At 35.7% G+C, this 23,611-nt stretch overlaps 1 protein-coding gene across 10 annotated transcripts in view; it reads left to right on the top strand.

The window, feature by feature from the left end:
• Positions 1-23,611, top strand: part of DZIP3 (DAZ interacting zinc finger protein 3) — a 138,519-nt gene that overhangs the window by 59,164 nt on the left and 55,744 nt on the right. For all 10 annotated transcript variants that reach the window (XM_047874673.1, XM_047874676.1, XM_047874672.1 and 7 more), the window contains 7 exons: positions 1,585-1,617; positions 2,485-2,654; positions 3,465-3,509; positions 8,200-8,225; positions 10,443-10,608; positions 12,001-12,096; positions 12,260-12,387. In XM_047874673.1, coding sequence (XP_047730629.1) covers positions 1,585-1,617; positions 2,485-2,654; positions 3,465-3,509; positions 8,200-8,225; positions 10,443-10,608; positions 12,001-12,096; positions 12,260-12,387 — 664 coding nt within the window. The remainder of the gene's footprint in view (positions 1-1,584; positions 1,618-2,484; positions 2,655-3,464; positions 3,510-8,199; positions 8,226-10,442; positions 10,609-12,000; positions 12,097-12,259; positions 12,388-23,611) is intronic.

Here is a 23,611-nt window from a genome sequence, read left to right as displayed (position 1 = left end):
GTTTTATCACTACTATAAAATTAAGGATGCCTAAAACCATGAAATACAGGTACTGTATGTTTCAAGTATGGCCTTCTAGATAACATGGGTATATGTTTTCTCCTCCTTTCCAGCAGAACCATGACAATTAATTGAAAAATTTGGCAACTATTTATTGGCCATGCCCATGAGTAATTTAAAAAATCAGGTAATGTCTAAGGTCAGCAGTAGCCATTGTCCAAATGTCCATGAAGGACATTGTCTCTTCATATGGGAAAGACTTCAGACCTCCTCTCCCACATTCCTGGATAGCTTCTCAGTTGTCATCATGGGGAGTGGAGTTCAAGGCATGTCAGCATCACTGAAACCTTTACTTTGCTATCCCGGGTGACTTTTCCTGGTCCCAAGTTATTAGTCGTACTACCTAGTGAGCAACTGATGACCACACTGATGCTTTGTAAGCATACAACTTATCAGGGTTCTTGTAATTGTTGAGCTACTATTGTTGATAATTGCTAGGCCTCAATAACATTCCTTTTACTAAGGTCCTGGGATACTGTCGTGTTTTCCTGCTTAACCTTTAAGAGCCTTCTCTGAGTGTAAGAGGAGAGAATGCTGACTTCGATAATATGAGAAAGTCATGCAAGAATCCTTGACTTAAAATAAGAGGCTTTTTTTTTTACATTTACTTTATGAATACTTTATTGTTTATTCATTTATTTATTTATTGAGAGAGCATGAGCAGGGGAGGGGGAAAAGAGGGAGGGAGAGAGGGAGAATCGGAAGCAGGCTCCACTCCCAGTGCAGAGCCTGATTCGGAGCTTGATCTCACAACCACGAGATCATGACCTGAGCCAAAATCAAGAGTCAGAGGCTTAACTGTGCCACGTAGGCTCCTCACTTCATTAATATTTGTATTAACAAATGAGAATAAAGGTAATATTTGGGAAATATTTAAGCACTAAATAAATTCAAAGCATTTCAAGCAATTCCCACTCAGACCCAAAAGCTTTGGTCCCTAATTTAATAGAGGCTTTCCTATCATCTTCTCTTTCCTAGTAGTTATTACAGTTGTTGTTTTCATTTGTTTAATATCCATTGTTCTTACTAAATCACTGTGAAGGTTCTTATTTCTTCACCATTCAATATCTAGAGCTTAATACAACCTTATGCATTGTACACGCTTAATAAATATTAATGGACAAGGGAGACGGAGGGCTGATCAGGATAATTCATATTGCTAAAACATCCTGACACTTTCAATGGAGGTTTGCTTCATAATTGACTATTGTTACTTTATGACCTTAGATTTTTAAAATTTTAAGAATCTTCTGCTTGTTTTAAAGTGCTTATATTCTAAGCATTATCTATTATGAACTACCAAAGTTTTGTTTTCTTTGCCTAAACATGAATTTATAAACTTTATGTTATAATTTAAAGATTATGCCTTGTTTAAACTAGATTTATGAGTGAAACTGGTTGTTTTTACAGTTATAAAAGTAATTGGTACAATGTAAAAATCTTCTAACTTTTCTTAGTCCCAGTCAGATATTTGTTGGTTCTATTTCCAATTGTACATCTAAATTTTTTCTTTATGTATCATAGGAATTGCTCTACAGTCAATAACGGGCAGTCAACGTAAGTATGTTTAGAAACAAATTGCCTCGGTGACCTTTCAACTTGGAATAGCTAAGGGATACTTATAGGAATTTTACTTGGTCAGATAACTATATGATAAACTATTATTTGTTACAAGCTTGGAAAATCATGTGACCAAACTACTACCGGTCAGCTGAATGTAGTATGAGCCTTTTTCCTCCGCTTTGGTCTTAATGCATGTCTCCAGGATTTACCCGAGCATAGTTTATTAACTTTTGACACACTGGACACTTCAGCAGGCAAAAATGCCTACCTGCTTGCTCTACCTGCTCATATATGCTACTCTTCAGCTTATGTAGCTTTTATCTAATTAACTATCCACTGTTAGGCTGTATACTTTTTGCCAGGTGGTGAGTTGCTAATTTTTTTAATTTCCATTTTTGTGCTGTGGTTCTTTAAATGCAATTCGTATTCTGTGATTAAAATTATACTTTAGAAAACAACACCATGGGTTTTGTTTGAAGTAAAATTATACTTAAACAATAAAAATATTTAAGTTAAAAATAAAAAAAAGATATCCCTATCCTAAAATTTTACTAGGTAAAGTATTAATAGGGTCAATGTCAGGATCCTCAAAAGACTTAGTATTTAGAATCAACTTAAGTTGTACAATATCTAATATTTAGAGTCTACTTAACATAACAGTAAAGTATCTTAGCATTTGGGTTTGTACTGATTGGTTCTAGGCTAGTATCAGTACCTATTTGGTCACTGATAAATGGGCATTTCATTTTCACCTAGTAATTAAAGAGAATAAGATGTCTTTCTGTTCCTGGGATGGTGTTTTTTAGTGATATGAGGGTAAAACTAAATGCGTCCTGATTTTGAGTGTTTTTTAACATTTAGGTATTGAAATAGAAGAGTTACAGAATGAGGAAGAAGAACTAAGTCCACCTCTCATGGAGTACAATATAAATGTGAAATCAAACCCTGAAATACAGTTAGCAGAAATGAATAAAGATGGAGCATCGATACCCAGTGAATCTTCAACAGAATCTACTAAGGATCTCCAGGAAGTATAAGCTCTCATTAATATTTAAATTAAAAGAACTTAATCAGGGCTTTTACTTTGTTACATGTGCTGTATTTACAGCATCCTAGACAATCTTAGTTTACAGTTATCAGTGTTCACACAGTTTGAATTGGAATGGTTCTTTCTCCAGTACTTCTTCCAAAAATCTTTCCTGCCTTAACCTTTTATTTTGTCAGCATTTACCAAACACTTGTTATGTGTCAGACACTATGCTAGATTTCTGAATGTTTCTTCATCCTGAGTGATGGCAATAGAAGTGGGAAGTTAGTAGAAAGTAGAAGAAAACATAATGGGGAAAGAAGAGAGAAAAGAGAAAAACGTGATATTTCAGTGTCATTTGCATGGGAGTAAAATTAAAGTCATGCAGGGTATAATCTCTGTATTTCTTTAATGTTAATTTTATATGGTCACTAAATTACTCCTGGGCTTAATTTTTCATCTTATGGACTTGAATGTGTTGATTTTTTGAAAGTCCCTCCCTTCCTCCTTTGTTGCTCATGCATGCACGCACATGTGCAAGTGAGGATCTGTGAGCTTTTTTCTGTAGCCTCCTCATTGATATTATGTTATTCCTTTAGAGATCAATGATCTCTCAAGAGCAGAAGACTGAGATTAAAATAAGAGTGAAACTGAAAATAGTTTTCTATAGAATCTAGAATAATGAGAATAATAGAATAATAATCTATAATATTAGAAGATGAAAGATTTCAGTGGTTAGAGGAAATATATTTTGCAAAATAACTTATTGTGTGATTTGAATTGCATGTTAATTAAATTATTTATTTCTTGTCAGGTTAAGAGTAAACCAAAGAAAAAGAAAAAGACTAAGAATAAAAAGGTAAGTGACTGTATTAGCATTATAATAGAGAGATGTCTGATTATGAACACTTAGGTTTACATATGGATTCGCTGTTAGAACTTAGTTCAAGTAGGTATATAGCATAAATGACTTATAAATGTCAATAGCTTAGGGGTGCCTGGGTGGCTCAATCAGTGAAGTGTCCGACTCTTGATTTCAGCTCAGGTCATGATCTCATGGTTCATTGGTTCCAGCCCCGCATTGTGCTCTATGCTGATAGTGCGGAGCCTACTTGGGATTCTCTCTCTCTCCTCCTTTCTCTGTTCTTCCCCGGCTTGTGCTGTCTTTCTAAATAGATTATAAATATAAATATAAATATAAATATAAATATAAATATAAATATAAATATAAATATAAATATGAAATATATAAATAAACTTAAAAAAAATAAATGTCAATAGCTTATTGAATATGTGGTTATATATGGTAGATCCTGAATGATTTAAGCTCCTAGTATGTCCTGCTTCACTTCCCTAAATCATAATTATACATTTAAATATACAAATAAGAAACTGAGTTACTTGGAAATTTCATTAATTTCTGCATACCACTCTCATTTAAAAAATGCCTACTCAGTCTTTTATAAAAAGCTTCTCATCATATTTCCAGTGATATATTCAGAAACATTTTTCAAAGCCTTTAGAAATGTTGATTTTCTTCCTGATATCCAAAATTCTGCCAACAGTGCAATAATGTACAAAAATGGTACAGATTCAAGAATCTTCCTTCATGCTTTGTCTTTGCTTTTTGCTAATTACAAATGAACAACTTACTGTTACTATCTATGGCGGAGTTTTAGCAAAAAGTCTCTTAATTGCTTGGAAAATTACAAAGGAAAGTTGAGTCTTTTTTAGTTTTGTTTTGCTTTTTTTAATTTTTTTTGTAACTAAGGCTATATTTGTAGGGCAATTTTTGTTGTTGTTCAGAGCAAAATTGAGGGGAAGGTAAAGATTTTCCATATATCTCTGACCCCCACATATGAATAACCTCCTGCATTATCAACATCCCATCAGAGTGGTACATTTGTTACAATTGATGGAACTACACTGACACATCATAATCACCCAAAGTTCATACTTAATGTTTTAATTCACTCTTGATGTTTGTAGATTCCTATGGATTTGGACTCAAGAGTTTTTTGTTTGTTTCTTGGTTGGTTTTTTTCCTTTAAATCAACCATACAGCTAACTACTATGCTATGCAAACTTTATGGTAAAAAAGAAAAAAAAAAAAGTGTTGTTTTTCTGGCCTGAAACATACACTTAAAATCTAGGTATATTCTGTAGATTATGTTATAAATTAATGCAATGAGAATATTTGACCAACTATACAATCTGGTAAGCCAATGTTATTTATTGGAAGTGTACACAAATTTTAGTCATAAATGAAATTTAACACAAGGTAAATTTACAAAATGCTTAGGTGAAGAACAGAATACAGATTATTTATGCTGTGATCAATAAAATATCAATATAATTTTCGTGTTTATCATAATCATTTATTATAATTTATAATTTCACTCAAAAGTTATTTTGAAAATTAAGATATGTTTTTAAAAGACATGAATAAGAAGACTTACTACTGGTCAGTTCTTATATAATAAAACACAGACTGATCTATTAGTTTAACTGATACTTTTTAATTCTTACCAAAACATTAGTAAATCCCAGGTCTAATACTACAGAAAGCTGGGCAAGTAAATCTGCAACTGTCAGACTATAACTCTTGGTTCCAAAGGTACGTAGTTTGTCTCTTACAACAAATTAAAATATGATTGTTCAGATTTTCAATTCTAGTTAAATGGAAAACCCAACTTTTATGTCAAATTGAAATGAAACAGGTAATAAACACAATGGAAAATAAATGTAAACACGACTCAAAAATTCATATGCTAATAATATTAAAAATGTCTTCTTAGGGGTGCCTGGGTGGCTCAGTCAGTTAAGCGTCCGACTTCGGCTCAGGTCATGGTCTCACGGTCCGTGAGTTCAAGCCCCACATCAGGCTCTGTGCTGACAGCTCAGAGCCTGGAGCCTGTTTCAGATTCTGTGTCTCCCTTTCACTCTGACCCTCCCCCATTCATGCTCTGTCTCTCTGTCTCAAAAACAACTAAACATTAAAAAAAATTAAAAAATAAAATAAAAACGTCTTATTAAATGTCAAGAAGTTTTTTGTTATTGTTTATAACAACCTAAGTTTAAAAATTTTTTTTAATGCTTATTTATTTTTGAGAGAGAGGGAGAACATGAGTGGGGAAGGGGCAGAGAGGGGGGGAGAGAGAGAGAGAGAGAGAGAGAGAGAGAGAGAGAGAGAGAGAGAGAGGGGCAGGCATAGAATCAGAAGCAGGCTCTGGGCTCTGAGCTGTCACCACAGAGCCCAATGTGGGGCTTGAACTCATGAAGTGTGAGATCATGACCTGAGCCAAAATCAGCCATTTAACCAACTAAGCCACCTAGGCACCCGACCTAAGTTTTTTCTAATTTATTTTTTTAGAAGAAGTTGAGATACTTTGAAAATAAGATAATTTTATGAAGATGTGAACATTAGAAGAGAGATCTCTCTTTTATCTAAATTTTAAAGTATGGGACCTAAAAACGCTGAAATTTTTGCATATGACTATTTCATATATAGTAGTCCTATTAATATACTTCATTATTATTGATACAAAGAATTGTCTAGTTATAGTGTAAGCAACCAGTTGTCTAGCTAAGTCCATCACATCCTCCAATGAGTTTTCCTCATGAAAAATTCTAGCATACAAAAAATTATCTTGTGTTATACAGAATAACAACAAAGTTTCTATGAATGAAATTGTGTCCTCTGTTAATTATTTGTCTTGTAATATCTCTACCTAACATTAGCTGAAGTCCTGAAAAGATCTTTCAGGGACTCTGGAAGAATATGATGAAAAAGAAATATTTGTATAGCAAATAGAGGAGACAGTACAGATAACTTCTAACCAGTATATATAGAGACATTGTAGTTACTTTTTCTTCAGTTAGGAATTTAGTATTTAGCTTCTAATATATCCAAATTATAAATAACTCTTTTGGGAGTTAATTAGCTCCTCCTTCCCACTCCTACCTCCCACCCAGGGGAATTAAGGGTTAAGAATAGAAAAGGGAGGTAAAGCAGATGGCAGAAGAATAGAAGGCTTTGTGATGATGCCTTGGGGAAGGAAGGAAACATGGCAGGAAATAAATCTAGCCCTTCAAATTGGATGTGCTGTCTATAGCAGGGAAGTTGCTGAGATGCATGTAAAACAGGCTGCTGCATGTGTTGACAAAAAGTTGTCATGGGAAGAAGTAAAAAGAAGTTTCAGAAACTATGCAGCTACACTAGATGTTCATTATGAACAACCAAATAAATGTCTTTCAGTTCAGCTATTCAGGTATACTGGAACCAAGGTAGGAGTTGATAATTCTAAATTGTAGAATCAAATTGGCACAGGACATTGATCAGATGCTGAAATGCAAAATTCTCTTAGTTTATAGGCAATAAAGCAGAACAAATTTGTAAATACATCATGGAATCTATGGGGAAGGAGATCCAAAAGTTTCTTGTAAACAAGAGGTGGTGGTAGAAGTTAATATTGTAATTTATATAAAAGTAATTAATACTGTTAATAGGGTAATGTAGAAGAGCGATTAATACTATTAATATGTGTTGAGTGTCATTGATATTACCTTTATCTACTATGTAGCTTTTATAGTTTTACTTTAATGAACATAAAATTTAGGGTTTTTTAACATTTCCTTCCAATTGTGATCTCCTTGACACTTCCTTTTCTATAAGATTTCTTAATATATCAATCTGCTTTTACCTTGTATGTAGATTTTCAAGAACTCTTACAGTTAGTATAGTATTCCATAAAGGAGAATTATACATGTCCTGTCCCAAGATTACCAGTAGGTACAAACTCAACCCCAATATTTACTTTCAATATCTGAATCAGTGATTTTTAAGTTATTTCATGATTCAATGGTAGATTACAAAATCAATGTAGCAGGTCACAACTACCATTTTATAAAATAAATAGAATTAGTAAGAGTAAAAAAAGTTTCAGAGTTCATTATGTATTGTCTTAGTTTGGGCTGCTATAACAAACTACCATAGACTGGGTGCTTTAAGCAAGAAACATTTTTCACATGTTTGAAGTCTGGGAAGTCAAAGATAAAGGTGTCAACAGATTCGGTGTCTGGTGAGGGCCCTCTTAGTTTGCAGATGGTAACTTCTTACTGTGTCATCACAGCAAGTAGAGAGAGAGAGAGCACACAGAAGAGCAAGAGATCTAGCTCTCTGGTCTCTTCTTAAAAGGGCACTGATTCTATCATGAGGACTTCATAGCATCATCTAAACCTAATTACTTTCCTAATTAATTTCCCCCTTAATTGGGGGTTAGGGTTTCTGCGTATGAATTTGGGAGAAGCATAAACTTGCAGCCTATAACATATATAATCTGGGTAAAGATTATTTAGTGTGACTTCAATTTCAGTTTTATATTCATGGATAAAGATCTCTGAATAAGTGCATTTACATCATGATGTAAAATATATTTCTTATTTTGGTTGTGGTCAAAAAAGGTTGAGAAACACCTAAATGCAGTCACATCACTGTGCTGTACTGGCATAGTTGATATAGATTACTAATTCTTGATGTTGTTTTTCAGAATAAGGAATCAAAAGAAGAACAAGTGTAAGTATTTATTTAATTTTTAAATTTTTCCTAGTATTCTCAAAGTGTGTTTTGCCAGTATGACACAGCCTTGCCTTGGGAAATGTTCTGAAAGAAGAAAGTACAGTTACTTTTCTTAATAACTTGTCACTTAAGAGTAACAAAAAGTTAAATTATCATTTACTTTGGGAGAATAGAATCTCTCACCATTTTTCTGTAAGGCTACTCAAAAGTCAAAGACTAATTTGGATCCAGCATAAAATCTTCTACAATATAGTCTAGATTGTGGTTAGTCAAATCTAAATTTAAGTAAGAATTAACCTTAGAGAACAGATCAGTGTTTGTCCTAATGACCTCTTTCCAAAAAGTTTGTTTTGTTTTGGTTTGTTTAATTAACGCATAGGTGGTGGTGGTTTTTAATTCCAGTTGTTTACCGTGAATTTTGAACCTACTGGAAACCTTTTAATGTCTCAAGATCACTGTGTTATACAACTATGTGACTGATGACAGTGCAGTAGTGGATGGAAGTAAGGGAGATAGTAATGGAGAGGCTCATTATACCCAACAGAAAGTTTAATTGAAAGTTGGTAACTTTGGAGAACTCACTGTGAGGACATAAATTATTAAGATATCTTTAAAATGGTAGCAAGAACATATTTTAACTTGAAAGTCATCACTTGTAGTTGATATTTTCTCATTGATAATGGATGTGATCTACTTGCTAATAGTTCATCATCCAAGGATGAATTTTCACTTTCTCTGTCAATGAGTTGAGCCACTAGAGTGATAGTTTTTTGTTCTACTTTTTTCAAGCCATAAAAATAACTTACTAAAGAATCATACAGTGCTATCAATCATTTTGCTTATTTTACCTATAGTGTAGACACAAACTGAATAATCATCAGATCACCCAGGGAGCTTTGTTTTTGTATGAGAATTTTCACATATACACAAAAGTAAAAATAATATATCACGTTAATATATGTACCTAATCATCCAGGTTCAACAATTACACTGTTTTTCCACATTTGCTTCACTTTTTTCCCTTAACATTTTGTTCTTTGTTGGTGTTTTCAGTCCCAAATATCATGTAATTTTACCTCTACATGCTTCAGTTTGCATCTCTTACTGTAAGAACATTTTCCTGTATTATTACAGTGTCATTATTAAACTTTAAACATTTAGGAATAATCTTCTATAGCTTTTCAAAAATACAGATTCATCTATGTATTTACAGTTGTCAGGATACCTGGAAAAATATAATTTTTAAAAGCTCTTCAGGTAATTTGGAAAATTGGGTTTGGGAACCAGTGGTCTACACAAGCATTTGATTTCATTGAACTTTCCAAAATGTTTGAGTCATTCTAGAATACCTCAGTGATACCTAATGAGTGTTTTATAGTGTTTTACAAGTTACTCTACAAGCATGAGATGCCATATTGTTTTCTAGGTCTCCGTGGCCTAAAAGAAGTAATAACGTATCCTAGAGTTACCGATTTTCTATTCACTAATCACGTCATTTATATTGTGTTATAAGTAAAAGTACTATTTCTTGTTACCATTTAATGATATTGGGAAGGAAATTTGTAGCCACTCACTACACCAAGTTGAAAGGATAGTAGCATGCATTTACATTTTAGACATAGGTATAAAAATGAGTTAATTATCATTGCACTTACAGTATTTTCATTCTTTTTTTTTAGTGGTTTCTAGTTACTGAAATCCATGTTACCACTACAGTTTTTTTTTTAAGTCCTGTTACCAAAGAATCTCCATTTTTAAATCTACTTTATGTTGATATTTGCAGCCCACTATTTAAATGTACACTGGACCTAAGCAATGAAATTGATTAAACCAACCTACTTTTCAAGAATGCTGTGATGATAAAATAATATAGCAGATGTAGAAATGCTTGTCAGTATTTCCCAAAGTATTGTTTCCCAAAGTAACTGATGTTAATAATTATAATTTGAAATATGAACTCTATGGTCTCATAATTCTTGAAAACACTAGGATGAACCGAATAGGTACCTTGATTGAGTGCTGTCTTATATATGATAAATAAATTCATTATGAATCATCAAGAGAAATACACAGTATAAGCATGGTCTAAACTTGCTTTGGCCATGAACCCTCCTTTCTCATGAGACTAATATAATATTAATTAGGGAAACAATGGCTTAGATGAGAAACACTATACACCATTATAAAATATTACATTGATTGTCATCACTGTAGCCCAAATATGGTAGGAAAGGAAGAGCCATTGAAGAAAGAGCAAGCACATCTACACCCAGTCAGTAGATTTATGAAAGATGATGCAAGTGATATTCAAGAGGATTCTGCAACAGAAGACAAGTTCTATAGTCTGGATGAATTACATATTCTGGACATGATAGAGCAGGTAAGCCTGACTGGAGAGGGTACAGACCTGCCTTCCTTTTTCTAGAAACCATTGTTAACCACTGTTAGCCTAGTGTTTTATGCTATGCTTGTGAGGGGCAATAAAAAACAAGAAGGGAGGGTCAGAGGGATAGAGGGAAAAAAGAGCCTTAGGAGCTGAAACTTTTCACTTTGGCTCTGAAACCATTTCCTGGATTTAACTATTGGGCAGTGTTGATTATAAATGCATTCCTTGCAAAAAAAACTTGGATTAACATTCATGAGAAAAATAGTTTTGTTTAAAAAAAGGTACTTGCATTTTTAAAAAATTAAACTGGTTATAGACATGAAATGTCTACAAAAATATTAATATACAACAGGTTTTTTCCCCCCTCTGGTTCCTTTCCTTGTAGCGGTCACTGCTGGGAATGACCTTCCTATATATGAAGGTACATGTGAACATGATTTAAGTGCTCAGCAGAACACTAAATCCGACAAAGCAAAAGACAGATTTTTTTTAGTCACTTGATTTAAATGAGAATTCTATACTAAGGTAATTTTATAACCTGTTCCATAGTACATAGGAATATTGATTGTCTAAGGGTACGGTTAGTAAAAATGATTCTCTGATAGTACAACATTCATATAATTGTCATTATCTTCTTTTTACCATTGCAATTAGAATATTAGGATATTAATATATTTTATTTGAAATGACATATTCTTAGCTTTGGATGTCAGACTAAAGTTTAAATATGAGGCCTTTGGTTTTCATTCAGTAGCTATGAGAACTCCAAAAAAAAAAAAAAAGTCACACACATTTTGGAAAATGTTAACGCCCTCATATATTCAAAAAAACATTTAGCACATGCTTTTTGTCAGAGCTATGCTAAGACATTGTTCCTGTGATTGTAGTGTTTACAATCTGCTGGATAAGTTGAATATTGAGCTAAGGTAGTACTGAGTAATAATTAAGTGTTTGGAAATAAAGACTGCCTGAGTTGGAATTCAGGCTTCTCTACTTTCTGTGTAACCTTGGATGAGGTACTTCACAGTTTTATCATCTCTAAAATGGGAGTAAGTGTCTACCTCAGATAAACTTTACAACAATAAAAGTTACCAAAAAGTTACCAAAAGTAACCAAAAAGTTACCAAAAAAAAAAAAACCTTAAAAATATGGTAAGCATGCAGATAATGTTATCCACTAGTAGCAGCAGTAGACGCATACCTGTGGTACTATTTAGTGAATGCTGTAATTGGGGAGAGGTGGGTTTATCTGAACTAATCACAGAAGTGATGTTTGTATTGAGACATAAGCATGAGTAGGATTTAGATGGCAACTTTAAATCTCCTTTAAAGTCTTAGAGCTCTTTTTAGAGGAAAATAAGGCATGTGTATTCCATTTGCTCATTAGGGCTCAACCAGCAAAGTAACCACAGAATATGGAGAAACTGAGAAGGAGAAGCTTGCTCGGCAAAGGCAGCTTTATAAATTGCATTATCAGTGTGAAGTAAGTACTTTTGCCATTATATCTGAAGCAAGTCAGAGGTAGTTCAGTTGTTCAGTTCAATGGTAGTTTCTTTTTTTTTTAAAGAACACATTTTCTTTTTTCTTTCAATATCTGGTGATTTGAACAGAATTAACTATGAAATAATAATTTTCATTTTCATCAGGATTTCAAAAGACAGTTGAAAACAGTGACTTTTCGGTGGCAAGAAAACCAAATGCAGATTAAGAAGAAAGACAAAATCATTTCATCTCTTAACCAACAAGTGGCTTTTGGAATCAATAAGGTTTCCAAGTAAGTGCAAATCTGTTGTTCACAGGTAATTCTGGATTTGCTCCGTAATGAATGCCATCTTTAAAAGATAATCCTTGTGTAGCCACTAGGTGGCATTGTGACTACACATTAAGAATAGCTGACTACAGGTCTGTACTTGCTTAAAAACCAACTATGTATTTGTCTTGCCAGCTGCATTGAAAAATAAGCAACGGCTCACTCTGTATATCAAGCTTTACATGTATTGGCTGAACAAGTGTAATTATAATAGAATTACATGAGAAAGATAATTAACTTTCAGATCATGATTCTAATTTGTAAAAATATGACCAATGATTTGCTGTTTCTTTATAGCATATGATGAATACATTCCTCAAAGACACTGTGAAATCACTTGAATCCTTTTTTATATTGGTCTCTCAGAGTTTTTGTGTTCCAAGACCAAGAGATTGAAAATGAATCAAATTCCTGAAGATTGCTCCTTCCCAACACTCTCATTTCCCTTAACAATCTTTTTTATTTGTATGTACTTTTTTTTTTAATTTTAATTTTTTTTTTTTAATTTACATCCAAATTAGTTAGCATATAGTGCAACAATGATTTCAGGAGTAGATTCCTTAGTGTCCCTTACCCATTTAGCCCATCCCCCCTCCCACACCCCCTACAGTAACCCTCTGTTTCTTTGCCATATTTATGAGTCTCTTATGCTTTGTCCCCCTCCCTGTTTTTATATTCTTTTTGTTTCCCCTTATGTTCATCTGTTTTGTCTCTTAAAGTCCTCATATGAGTGAAGTCATATGATATTTGTCTTTCTCTGACTGACTGATTTCACTTAGCATAATACCCTCCAGTTCCATCCATGTAGTTGAAAATGGCAAGATTTCATTCTTTTTGATTGCTGAGTAATACTCCATTGTGTATATATATATATAGCACATCTTCTTTATCCACTCATCCATCGTTGGACATTTGGGCTCTTTCCATACTTTGGCTATTGTTGATAGTGTTGCTGTAAACATTGGGGTGCATGTGTTCCTTCGAAACAGCACACCTGTATCCCTTGGATAAATACCCAGTAGTGCAATTGCTGGGTTGTAGGGTAGTTCTATTTTTAGTTTTTTGAGGAACCTCCATACTGTTTTCCAGAGTGGCTGCATCAGCTTGCATTCCCATCCCTTAACAATCTTAAGTATTAAATATCTAAGACTTAAAAATTCTGACTTAATAGGAGAAAATGAGTGGCCTTGCTTTACTCTTGTTATACTAATCACTATCTCCAACCAGTATCATTTGGAATAATAACATGATTTATAACACATTATTTTAATAAATAGTAATGCAACAGATACCAGTTGTCCACGAAGTCTAATTTGAAATCCATTAGTTGCTAGAGCTAGTAGGGAGAATAGACAAGTTCTAGGGAATATCTTAGAATAAGGAGTCTACAATACTAATTATGGAGTTGCAGAAATATTTGGCAGATTTAAGTCTTAAATTTTCTCCCACATATTATATCATTGATCCTTGAAGGAATTTTTAGGAAGAACTGGATGCTGTAGCATTAGCAACATAGTATCAGTTACAAACACTTTGTAACTTATCCCTGCTGGAATTAGATGCTTCAAGTTTAAGGAGGTGAAGACCTAAGGTAGCTTGGACAAATCTAAACTGGCTACAGTCACTTAAGAACCCACACTTCAGGGTTCAAAACTTTGTATTTTAGCTTAGAAGGCAATGACCAATCCAGATATGTGTTATATAGTATCAGAGATCAGAAAAGTAATGTCATCCATGCAGATGAGCTGTCTCTCTCCTTTACCATCTGAGGGTATCCTTCCTCAACTCTGATAGCTGACCCAGGTGCCCTTGTATGCTTGACCATTTTAGGGGACGCATATATCTTCATACAATGAGCCCTCCATGTAGAATACTCAACAAACATTTATCAAGGGCCTACTGTGTGAGAAGAATTAGGGAAGGCACATGTAGAAGATACCAACACATGTCAGACATTGCTAGCTAATGGAGAGTAGAGATTAATGTGAAGGGTTTAAAATTACTTATAACAGAGGGACTTCTAGTTCTACTAAGAAGTAGCTCTATTCCTTGCCATTCATCCTTTTTACTACTAAACTACCCAAGACATAATACAACAAACAAGCATAGGAAGCTCTAAAAGGTAGAAGAAAGCAGACTGTCAAGAAGCTTTGGTACTTGAGGAATGATATGGCATGAATTTTCCTTATTTCCTCCTATATATCGTAGACAGAGTGCTGCAGAAATCACCAACCTGGAATAGCCAATAGGCAGAGGTGGTGGGGGGAAGCCCAAGAAAAGCCTGTTTGCTCTAGCCAAAGGATCAGGAAAAGGAAAATATAACAACAGAAAACTTTTTTGGCACTATCCAACTTACTCTAGTCAAGCACCAATGGTCCCATACCACCCCTTGGAACCAGGTGGTATGATAGCAGATAGCACAAACCAGATTTCTTTACTGAGGTAGTATCGCAGCTGGTCTTCCATTCCCCACGGGACAGAAGTAGGTAGTGTTACAGTTCCTCTGCCAGGATAGTGTCAATGTGATCTAGCAGCAATCTAAGCCTCTGCCTCTACTCAGCATCAATGAAACTTAAGGTAATCTAACTTGGAACTACTCAATATGGGTTTCACTTCTATTCTCCTCATGGGGAGCTGAGTTTCCACCCTTGGTGCTAGCTGGCACTCTATTCTCTCCCCTCACCCCAGGTGGTGCCACAGGGGCCCAACAGGGAGCCCCTGCTCTCCATCCTGTAGAAACAAAGTGATATGAGTCATCCCTCTGCTTTCTCCTTCCCTAGTGTCAGTAGGGCCGAGCAGGAAGCTGATCTTATACCCTGCTGAGGCAAAGAGCAGAGTAAGTTGGCGCCTCACTTTCATGGGAAATGTCATGGACTGAGGGGACCGAACTTCCACACCACCCATCTGCATCGAGGCAGTGTGTCAGTGTCCACAATTTTGGTGGGATGTTGTAAGCAGGGCCAGATGAGAAGCTAAACATACACACCCACTCAGCCCTCACACTACACAGCAACAGGGGGTCTTCCTGCTAAAAAAAGATTAACTAGAATCCAGAGTCTCATAATACCCAGAATACCTAGGCTACAATAGAAAATCCTCATTATACCAAGAATGAGGACAATTAGAACATGAAAAAGAAAAGCTGGTCAACAAATGATAACATTAAGACGATTCAGATTTGAGAATTACCTGACAAAGATTCTAAAGTGACCATCATAACAATGCTTCAACAAGAAAATTGAAATCTCTTTAAACAGATGAGAACCTAGAAAGTCTTACAAAAAATATATAATAAAGGATGGAAATTATAAAACTAAAAAGTACAATAACAAAACCTTGCTGGGGGCACCTGGGTGGCTCAGTTGATACGCTTCCGACTTCGGCTCAGGTCATGATCTCACTGTCTGTGAGTTCGAGTCCCGCGTCGGGCTGTGTGCTGACAGCTCAGAACCTGGAGCCTGCTTCAGATTCTCTGTCTCCCTCTCTCTCTGCCCCTCCCCTGTTCATGCTCTGTCTCTTTTTCTCTCTCAAAAGTAAATAAAGATCTAAAAAAAAAATTAAAAAACCTTGCTGGATATAATCACTAATAAAGATGACAGAGGATTGAACTGGTAAACTTGAGGAAATACAAAAGACAGTACCCAATCTAACAGCATAGAGGAGATAAACTAGGGAAAAGATAAAAAAGAGGACAGAGTCTCAGTGACTTGTGGGACAATAATAAAATAAGTTCTTGTCAGAATCTCAGAAGGAGAGAAGAGAGTGTGGGGGGGGGGGGAGGGAGAAGCATTAAAAGAAATGAGGTGAAATACATAAATTTACAAATTCAAGAAGCTGAATGAACCCAAAGTAGTATAAACTGAAAGAAATCCATGCCAAGACACATCATAACTAAACTGCAAAAAAACTAAAGACAAAAATCTTGAAAGCAACCAGAGAAAACACACATGGGAACATTAATTCAAATGAATCAGATTTCTCATCTGAAACCATGGAGGCCAGAAGGAAGTGGCACATTATTTAAGTGCTGGGAGAAAAAAAAAAAAACTAAAAGAAAACAACTGTCTTGAATCCTATATCCAGCAAAAATATCCTTTAGGATTGAAGGTGAATAAAGACAAGTCTCAAAGAAAAACTAGAAGAATCCATTGCTACTAAACCTATGATTAAGGAATAGCTAAAGGAAGGTGTATAATCATAAAGGAAATGATAATAGAAACTTAGAACTTCCGAAAGGAAAGAAGAACATCCAAGTGATTAAAGAGAGGGGTAAATAATAAGAGTCCATCCTATTCTTATTAATTTTTTAAATCATATTTGATGTTTGGATCAAAAATTATAGGGGCGCCTGGGTGGCGCAGTCGGTTAAGCGTCCGACTTCAGCCAGGTCACGATCTCGCGGCCCGTGAGTTCGAGCCCCGCGTCGGGCTCTGGGCTGATGGCTCAGAGCCCGGAGCCTGCTTCCGATTCTGTGTCTCCCTCTCTCTCTGCCCCTCCCCCGTTCATGCTCTGTCTCTCTCTGTCCCAAAATAAATAAACATTGAAAAAAAAATTAAAAAAAAAAAAAAAAAAAAAAATTATAATACCATTTTAGTGAAGTTTATGTAGAGGAAGTACAGCAATTATATTTTAAAACTGTAGAGGATAAAGAGACCTATATGAAAGTAAGGAAAATATCAATACCAGTAGATTACCATATACATATTGTAATACCTGGTGCAACCACTAAAGAAAGCTACAGAGATATATGTATTCAGATACACTATAAATAAGTCAAGATGGAATCCTAAAAAAAAAAAAAAAAAAAAAAAGTTAAAATAACCCACAAGAAGGTAAGAAAAAAGAAACAGGAAACAAACAAAAAATAATGGCAGACTTAAGCCCTAACATCACTGATTGCCTTACATGTAAATGATCTAAATACATCAATTAAAAGACCATGGCAGAGTGTATTTAAAAAAAAAAACTGTTGGGGGCGCCTGGGTGGCGCAGTCGGTTAAGCATCTGACTTCAGCCAGGTCACGATCTCGCGGTCCGTGAGTTCGAGCCCCGCGTCAGGCTCTGGGCTGATGGCTTGGAGCCTGGAGCCTGTTTCCGATTCTGTGTCTCCCTCTCTCTCTGCCCCTCCCCCGTTTATGCTCTGTCTCTCTCTGTCCCAAAAAAATAAATAAAAATATTGAAAAAAAAATTTTTTTTTAAATAATAAAAAAAACCAAAACTGTTGGCACAAAAACAGACACATAGACCAATGGAATAGAATAGAAACCCCAGAACTAGACCCACAAACATATGGCCAACTAATCTTTGACAAAGCAGGAAAGAACATCCAAAGGAAAAAAGACAGTCTCTTTAACAAATGGTGCTGGGAGAACTGGACAGCAACATGCAGAAGGTTGAAACTAGACCACTTTCTCACACCATTCACAAAAATAAACTCAAAATGGATAAAGGACCTGAATGTGAGACAGGAAACCATCAAAACCCTAGAGGAGAAAGCAGGAAAAGACCTCTCTGACCTCAGCCGTAGCAATCTCTTACTCGACACATCCCCAAAGGCAAGGGAATTAAAAGCAAAAATGAATTACTGGGACCTTATGAAGATAAAAAGCTTCTGCACAGCAAAGGAAACAACCAACAAAACTAAAAGGCAACCAACGGAATGGGAAAAGATATTTGCAAATGACATATCGGACAAAGGGCTAGTAACCAAAATCTATAAAGAGCTCACCAAACTCCACACCCGAAAAACAACCCAGTGAAGAAATGGGCAGAAAACATGAATAGACACTTCTCTAAAGAAGACATCCGGATGGCCAACAGGCACATGAAAAGATGCTCAACACCGCTCCTTATCAGGGAAATACAAATCAAAACCACACTCAGGTATCACCTCATGCCAGTCAGAGTGGCCAAAATGAACAAATCAGGACACTATAGATGCTGGAGAGGATGTGGAGAAACGGGAACCCTCTTACACTGTTGGTGGGAATGCAAACTGGTGCAGCCACTCTGGAAGACAGTGTGGAGGTTCCTCAGAAAATTAAAAATAGACCTACCTATGACCCAGCAATAGCACTGCTAGGAATTTACACAAGGGATACAGGAGTACTGATGCATAGGGGTACTTGTACCCCAATGTTCATAGCAGCACTCTCAACAATAGCTAAATTGTGGGAAGAGCCTAAATGTCCATCAACTGATAAATGGACAAAGAAATTGTGGTTTATATACACAATGGAGTACTACATAGCAATGAGAAAGAACGAAATATGGCCCTTTTTAGCAACGTGGATGGGACTGGAGAGTGTGATGCTAAGTGAAATAAGCCATACAGAGAAAGACAGATACCATATGTTTTCACTCTTATGTGGATCCTGAGAAACTTAACAGAAACCCATGGGAGAGGGGAAGGAAAAAAAAAAAAGAGGTTAGAGTGGGAGAGAGCCAAAGCATAAGAGACTCTTAAAAACTGAGAACAGGGGCGCCTGGGTGGCTCAGTCGGTTAAGCGTCCGACTTCGGCTCAGGTCACGATCTCGCATTCCGTGAGTTCGAGCCCCACATCGGGCTCTGTGCTGACCGCTCAGAGCCTGGAGCCTGTTTGAGATTCTGTGTCTCCCTCTCTCTCTGACCCTCCCCTGTTCATGCTCTGTCTCTCTCTGTCTCAAAAATAAATAAACGTTAAAAAAAAAAATTAAAAAAAAAAAAACTGAGAACAAACTGAGGATTGATGGGGGGTGGGAGGGAAGGGAGGGTGGGTGATGGGTATTGAGGAGGGCACCTTTTGGGATGAGCACTGGGTGTTGTATGGAAACCAATTTGACAATAAATTTCATATATTGGAAAAAAAATTAAAATTAAAAACTAATCCAACAATACATTGTTTACAAGAATCTTCAGTTTCAGCAACTGAAATAGATTGAGAATAAAAGGATGGTAAAATATATGCAATGTAAACAATAAAAAAAGAAAGCAGGAATGGCTATATTAATAACAAAATGGACTTCAGAGCAAAGAAAGTTCTGGAGACAAAGAAGGACATTAAATAATGATGAAAGGATCAATCTGCCAAGAAGACATAACAACCTAAAGATGTATGTGCCAAACAACAGAGCCTCAAAATACATGAAGCAAAATTTGATAGAACTGTAAGGAGAAATAGAAAAACCTGCTATTAGAGTTGTTGATTTCAACATCCTACTCTAAGCAATTTATAGAACAACTAGATAGAATCAGCAAAGATAAAGAATTTCTACAACCCAATCAACCAAATAGGATCTAATCAATATTTATAGGACACTTCACTAGACAATAGCAGAATACATATGTTTGCAAGTGGCCATAGGAAAATATACCATAATAGAACATATGCTGGCCCATAAAACCTCAAAAGATTTGAGAGAGTTGAAATCATGCAAATCATGCACTCAGATCAAAATGGAGTCAAACTGGAAATTAATAACAAATGCCCTTGTGCATCAGCACTCCTGTATCCCTTGGGTAAATTCCTAGCGGTGATATTGCTGGTTCATAGTGTAGATCTATTTTTAATTTTTTGAGGAACCTCCACACTGTTTCCAGAAGGGCTGCACCAGTTTGCATTCCCACCAACAGTGCAAGAGTGTTCCCGTTTCTCCACATCCTCTCCAGCATCTGTAGTCTCCTGATTTGTTCATTTTGGCTACTCTGACTGGCGTGAGGTGGTATCACAGTGTGGTTTTGATTTGTATTTCCCTGATGAGGAGTGACGTTGAGCATCTTTTCATGTGCTTGTTGGCCATCTGGATGTCTTCTTTACAGAAGTGTCTATTCATGTTTTCTGCCCATTTCTTCACTGGATTATTTGTTTTCCGGGTTTACAGTTTGGTGAGTTCTTTATAGATTTTGGATACTAGCCCTTTGTCTGATATGTCATTTGCAAATATCTTTTCCCATTCCTTTGGTTGCCTTTTAGATTTGTTGATTGCTGATGCGTAGGGGCACTATAAATACCCCAATGTTTATAGCAGCACTTTCAACAATAGCCAAATTATGGAAAGAACCTAAATGTCCATTAACTGATGAATGGATAAAGAAGATGTGGTTTATATACACAATGGAATACTACTTGGCAATGAGAAAGAATGAAATACGGCCTTTTGTAGCAACGTGGATGGAACTGGAGAGTGTTATGCTAAGTGAAATAAGTCATACAGAGAAAGACCAATACCATATGTTTTCACTCTTATGTGGATCCTGAGAAACTTAACAGAAGACCATGGGGGAGGGGAAGGGAAAAAAAAAAGTTAGGGAGAAAGCCAAAGCATAAGAGACTCTTAAAAACTGAGAATAGGGGCACGTGGGTGGCTCAGTCGGTTGGGCGTCCGACTTCAGCTCAGGTCACGATCTCGCGGTCCGGGAGTTTGAGCCCCGCGTCAGGCTCTGGGCTGATGGCTCAGAGCCTGGAGCCTGTTTCAGATTCTGTGTCTCCCTCTCTCTCTGCCCCTCCCCCGTTCATGCTCTGTCTCTGTCTCAAAAATAAATAAACGTTAAAAAAAATTTTTTTAATAAATAAATAAAAATTAAAAAAAACACTGAGAATAAACTGAGGGTTGATGGGGGTGGGAGGGAGGGTGATGGGTATTGAGGAGGGCACCTGTTGGGATGAGCACTGGGTGTTGTATGGAAATCAATTTGACAATAAATTTCATATTAAAAATATAAAGATAACAGGAAAATCTCCTGCTGGAAAGTACACAAAACACTTCTAATTAATCCGTGGGTCAAAAAAGAGTTCTTAAGGGAAATAAAAGTATGTTGAACTGAATTAACATCAAAATACAATAGATCAAAATCTGTGGGAAACAGCTAAAGCAGTTCTGAGAAGATTTATAGTGCCAACTGTACACATTAGAAAAAAGGAAAAGTCTCAAACTAATCTAAGCTCCCTCCTCAAGAATCTGGAAAAAGGAAAGAAAAAAAAAACCCAAAACAAGCAGATTAAATTAATATTAGAAGTAATGCAATTACTTCTAATGAAATTGCAAACAGAAAAACAATAAAGAAAATTCATGAATTAAAAATCTGTTTCTCTGAAAATATCAATAAAACTGATAGACCTCTACCAAAACTGACAAAGAAAAGAAGACACACATCACCACCATCAGGAATGAAACCATGGTAACACTACAGACTCTGCAGACAGAATTATGCTGAGTGAAAAAGCAAATCCCCAAAGCTTATGTACTATTTGATTCCATTCCTATATCATTCTTGAAATGACAAAATTTCCAAATTTAAAAATTTTTAAATGTTTATTTTTTTATTTACAAAAGAAAATTTTTTTTTTACATTTATTTATTTTTGCGAGACAAAGCATGAGCAGGGGAGGGGCAGAGAGAGAGGGAGACACAGAATCAGAAGCAGGCTCCAGGCTTGGAGATGTCAGCACAGAGCCCGACGCAGGGCTCGAACCGACGAACCGTGAGATCATGACCTGAGCCAAAGTCAGACGCTTAACAAACTGAGCCACTCAGGCGCCCCTAAATGTTTATTTTTTTGAGAGAGAACTAGCAAGCACGCGTGAGGGATGGGCAGAGAGAGAGGAGACAGAATCCGAAGTAGGCTCTAGGCTTTGAGCTGTCAGCACAGAGCCTGACGTGGGGCCAGAACTCACAAGGCATGAGATCATGACCTGAGTTGAAGTCAGATGTTTAACTGACTGAGCTACCCAGGTACCCCTCAAAATTTTTGAAATGACACAATGATGAAAGTGGAAAACATTAGTGATCCAAGGTTATAAGGAGGAAATGGGAATGGGAGCAAAATGAGGTTTGTGATAAAACTGTTCAGTGTCTTGACTGTATCACTATTCAAAATACTGGTTATTATACTATAGTTCTTCAAGACATTAACATTTGAAGAACATGAGTAAAGGGTACATGGGATCTCTCTCTATTATTTCTTGCACCTGTATATGAATCTATGATTATCTCAAAAGGCTTAATTTAAAAAAAAAAAGTACAGTTGACATTTGAACATGGATTTGAACTATGTGGGTCTGCTTATATGCAAAATTTTTAAAAAAATATAGTACAGTACTATAAATGTATTTTGTCTTTATGATCTTAGTAACATATTCTTTTTATTGTAAGAGTATAGTATATAATACATATAACATACAATATATGTATTAATTGACTACGTTATCAGTAAGGCTGGTCAGCAGTAAGCTATTAGTAAAGTTGTTGGGGAGTCAGAAGTTATATACACAGATTTTCAACTGCGTTTGTCAGGGATAGCTATCAGCATCCCTAACCCCTATGTTGTTCAAGGCCCAGCTGTACATGTAAACTGTCAAGTGGAGCTATACTTAATAGGGATTTTGTAGGGTAAAAAGAGTACTTTTGATTGTTGTGATAAGGAAGAGCTTCATTGAAGATAGTATTGAACCTCGACTACATAGAATGAGATGGGAGAAAACACAGGGCATGTAGGCTGAGCGGAAACATGAGCAAGCACAGTGTGTGTGCTCATATAGCTTTTAAGCCTTTGTTTTATTCACTTGAACATGTCCCAAAAGTATATGATAAATGTATAAGTATTTTTAAATTATAAAATGTTGATTTCTTTTACTTTAGAACATGATGCTTATTGGAAAGCAAAGAAATCTTGTTTCTTTGGCCTAATTCAATGTCAGTCCTACACTAAATGTTTGGTAAATGTTTGTTGATGATAATTGCAGAATTAGCAGAAAGATTTATATAATAACAACATATTTTGCACAAATTACAATAAGCACTTAATAAATGTTAAGTAACACTGTCAGTAAAACCCATATAAGAAACATGATAGCCAGCCAGAGTAACTTGAGATCTGTCAGAAAAGAACATCTAATCCTGCTCTAATGTTATTCATGAGAAAATAGGACTAAGAAGTTATGACTGCTTGAACATAGATAGCTGTTTCCTATCCAAGCTGGATGATAGAAACTATGCCTACCTTATCCTCTATTATTTGAGAATCCAGGTCTTCTGAATTCCCCACCAAGCTCTTTCAACTCTTTATTGCCCTCTAAACTATAGTTAGGTAAAATATTGACAAAATGGAAGCGTACAAAGGAAAGGAGGATGTCAATTTAAAAAATCTTATTACCTCTTTTTCAACTCTCTACATACTCCTGCATACCTTGCTTGAGTAACAAAGTTTGTC

The sequence above is a fragment of the Prionailurus viverrinus genome, chromosome C2, assembly GCF_022837055.1.
Source record: "Prionailurus viverrinus isolate Anna chromosome C2, UM_Priviv_1.0, whole genome shotgun sequence".
In the NCBI taxonomy this organism is placed as follows: domain Eukaryota; kingdom Metazoa; phylum Chordata; class Mammalia; order Carnivora; family Felidae; genus Prionailurus; species Prionailurus viverrinus.
The sequence above is the reverse complement of the archived record's forward strand: the minus strand, read 5'-3'. Positions and strand labels throughout refer to the sequence as shown.